The 3546-nt window shown below is 41.0% G+C and overlaps 1 protein-coding gene across 1 annotated transcript; it reads left to right on the top strand.

Moving 5' to 3' along the window:
* The first annotated feature begins 1240 nt into the window (after window positions 1-1240).
* On the top strand, window positions 1241-3047 carry LOC115829812 (aquaporin-1-like). The gene is made up of 4 exons (XM_030793976.1): window positions 1241-1687; window positions 2006-2167; window positions 2354-2434; window positions 2880-3047. Exons 1-4 carry the CDS (start codon window positions 1241-1243, stop codon window positions 3045-3047), a joined length of 858 nt encoding a protein of 285 aa, XP_030649836.1.
* Window positions 3048-3546: the final 499 nt, after the last annotated feature.

The raw sequence follows: 3546 nt of genomic DNA, 5'->3' as shown, positions 1-3546 counted from the left end.
ATATACATATACATATACATATACATATAGGCCTACACATACATAAACATATACACATATACACATACACACATACGAAAGTGACCCATAAATTCTTTCACTTGAATACTCTTCTATCCTTGCTGAAGTAGCTGAATCAAACATGTGATGGCAATCTGAAGTGATTTTGTGAAGTTTTTTTTTTTTTTAATTTAGATTTTTACCCTTTCTGCTACCTTGATTTCCATTCAGCGCTTTGTTTAAGGTCCATCTCATAGCATGAAATATGTCATTTACATGTTATACATGATTTTGCTGATGGGCCTTGAGTCAAGACTTTGTTTTAGAACGTGAGCGCTGCATTAGGTCCTCTCCCATTGATTTTGTCTTACTGAGTTTCGGATTTCTGAGGTCACCTTCACCTCGGTACCTCTGTACTCATTCTTCTCTGTTCTGGCGTGTGGAACATAAGCTTTTATTAGCTTAGATTTACAGTGCCACTCACTGTTTTAACAGCCCCTGTGAATCCAGGCATTCTCAATACAACAGCACCCAGTCACTCAGTCTAATATTAGACACCTTCCATGTTCCAAATCCTTTCCTATCTAGGTTATTTGGGAAAAAGAGCGAGAGAGAGAGAGAGAGAGAGAGAGAGAGAGAGAGAGACAGACAGACGAAGAGAGAGAGAAAAGAGAGAGAGAAAGAGAGAGAATTACTGAGGATCAAATGCAGACTCCCAAGCAAATGAGGGAAAACCCAGAATAAGAGGGATGATCTCAAGCAACAGGGAAAGAGGAGACCACCCTTGATATTTACCACACATACAATCTAGTCATGAGAGCGTTTTGGACGAAGGGGTCAAAACGTGATTTTGGCTAATACCGTTTACTGACCCTCCTTCTAACAACCTACTTACCTTTACGGCACATCCTCTCAGTTACACCTGTACAAAGGCAATCTGTGTGAATTCATGTCGGGAAAAAAAAAAACAGAAAGCATAGGATGAAAGATCACGTTCTCAGTGTACACGTTACAAGCTAAGACGTCCCTATAAATAAGTGAGCTGATTTTTAGAAGTTTGGAGAACTTTACTCACAGCACAGGTTCTACTTAAAGTTCTCAAACAATAGTTGCAAAAAAAAAAAAAAGATAAAACGTTGTAGTTTTGAACATAACATAAAAAAAGGACTGTCCGTTTGGCTGCTGGAGTTCATAGTTATTAGAAATATAAGAAAGAAAAGGCGTGAAAAAAAAAATAATCATGAAGCTTTTATCGATGGTTACGCTAGCTCTCAGAGATATGTGGACTCTTGCTTTTTTTCGGGAGGTCTTGCTCGAGTTTTTAGGCACTACCCTTTTCCTATTCACCAGCCTGTCCTCCATCGTTTTGTGGCCCCGGCTGTCACCCTTGTCGGATAGCATGGGTCCCGCCCCGTCGTCGAGATCTGAGACTCTCCAGCTTTCGCACGAGTGTCGTTCAGATGCCATACGCGTGTCGCTGGCTTTTGGAACCTCGTTGACCTTGACTCTCGTCTGCCTAGGTCCGCTGCATTTGAATCCAGCTGTTACCATGGCGATGATAGCAGGTTTAAGGGTCAGCCCTTGGCGTGCGGTCCTTCACGTTGGGTCACAGCTTCTTGGGGCCATGTGTGCGTGTGCATTGCTCATGTCAGTCAGCCCGCAGAGAGAGAATCTAGGCCGTAATGAGGTAAGAGCTCCTAATTGGTTCTTTGATCCGTAGTAACCTTCAGCTGGCAGTAAGGATTATGTGACAAATGTTGTTTGGCTTTTTTTTTTTTTTTTTTAGGCAAATGGCTAAGTAGTTACTTGTTCAGTGTTTCAGGGTTATTAATTTCAAATGTCTTGAAATACCTCGGTAATCGATGGTCCTTAAGAACAGTATCGGGTGTGTTTTATCGAAGCTGTGACAAACTGCTGGAGGAATAGAGGAAGAGAGAAAGGATGAGTTGTTTGATGAATTAGAAGATGTCACTCGACTTGACATTCGTCTTCTGTCTTCTTACAGATTACCTCTGGAGTGTTTCCTTACCAGGCCTTCACAGTGGAGCTGCTGGTGACATTTCAACTGGTGCTTTGTATTCTCACTGTTTCTCATCCCAAATCTGCGGTTTCTTCTTTTTCTCCTGCCCTGGCTGGTCTTTCAGTCACACTAGGGCATCTTGTGGCGGTAAGGATCAGTATTTCAACATTGACAATGACAGTATTCATTGACATGAATAATTCAGATCAGAGAGGAAAAACAAAACACGTTGTAATCATCACTGATGAAGGTCATAGTGTATCTTTTGCATTCCTCCGTCTCTCTCATCAGTTAGTCCGTTTATTTTTTTAATTCTTTTTCTCCATTGTTCAGATTGGGTTCACAGGGTGCGGGATGAACCCTGCGAGATCATTTGGACCAGCTGTGTTGACTGTAAACTTCCAGAACCACTGGGTGAGTGGCCAGATTTTATTCTATTTTTTATGAGGGGGGGTCTTTCGTTTCACCCTTTCTGTTCACTTCCCAACTGAGAAAAATGATTTGGAATCATACTGACTGGCAAAATAATTCTCACACTTTGAAAGTTGTGAGTTGTTCAGTCCTCAGTTAAAACCTTCAAATTTTAATATTGTGTCAGATACACAATAATAGCTGGATTAGTTATTCATTCTGGAAATGTGCTGAGAACAGTCCACAGATTGTGGTGCATGCGTGCGTGTGTGTGTGTGTGTGTGTGTGTGTGTGTGTGTGTGTGTGTGTGTGTGTGTGTTTGTGTATGTGTGTGCACGAGTGTGTACGTGTGTGCACGTGTGTGCACATGTGCATGTGTGTGCGTGTGCGTGTGTGTGTTTGTGTGTGTTTGATGACTGGACATTATTCTACACTGTCTCCAATACAGGTTTTCTGGGCGGGGCCATGTGCAGGTGCAGTACTGGCCTGGCTGTTACACGACCTGGTTCTCCTGCCTCGATGGAGCTGCCCGGCCGACTGGCTGACTGAATTTAAGGCATTCTTTCTCAAAGACTCTTCCAAACAATCCAGAAGTGCTGAAGATTCAGGGGAGTGATCAAATCTGACAGAGCAGAGCTCGATGCAGTCTGTGTAAAATTTTTCAATCTCTATGTTTATTAACCATTTTATAGCCAAGGATTTAGTAGCTAACCGATTACTTAAGAATATTTCCTCAATAGGATTTTGAGATTTTGATGGAGTGATTTTTTTTTTTTTTTTTGAGGTGCTTTGAAAAACACTATATTGACCTAAGTCAACTCTGCCATGACTCAGGTCATTGAGAGAACGGGTAGAGTTCACATAATTAATCATCAGGGTTTTTTTTTTTTCCTTTGTAATTACACCTAAAAGGTGTAAGGTGTAAGGCAGGTGTTTGTGTGTTTAAATGAAACATTCTATATAACGTGCTTTTATGTGCATTGCATCTCACATTTTTAGTTTGTTTATACACAAATATTTCCTCAGAGCAGGTTTTGATATTCGATATATTGTGAAATCAAAACGCTTATTGTGCATGACAAAATGGTAACATTATATGTTAAGTCTGGTTTATA

Source organism: Chanos chanos, chromosome 16, assembly GCF_902362185.1.
Source record: "Chanos chanos chromosome 16, fChaCha1.1, whole genome shotgun sequence".
Taxonomy (NCBI): Eukaryota; Metazoa; Chordata; class Actinopteri; order Gonorynchiformes; family Chanidae; genus Chanos; species Chanos chanos.
Note: the sequence above shows the minus strand (reverse complement) of the source record. Positions and strands in the feature narration are given on the sequence as shown.

Coding starts and splice junctions, on each gene's coding strand:
- LOC115829812 (XM_030793976.1), top strand. CDS start 1,241: ATGAAGCTTTTATCGATGGTTACGCTAGCTCTCAGAGATATGTGGACT. Junction 1,688..2,005: donor AGAATCTAGGCCGTAATGAG/GTAAGAGCTCCT, acceptor GTCTTCTTACAG/ATTACCTCTGGAGTGTTTCC. Junction 2,435..2,879: donor TAAACTTCCAGAACCACTGG/GTGAGTGGCCAG, acceptor TCTCCAATACAG/GTTTTCTGGGCGGGGCCATG.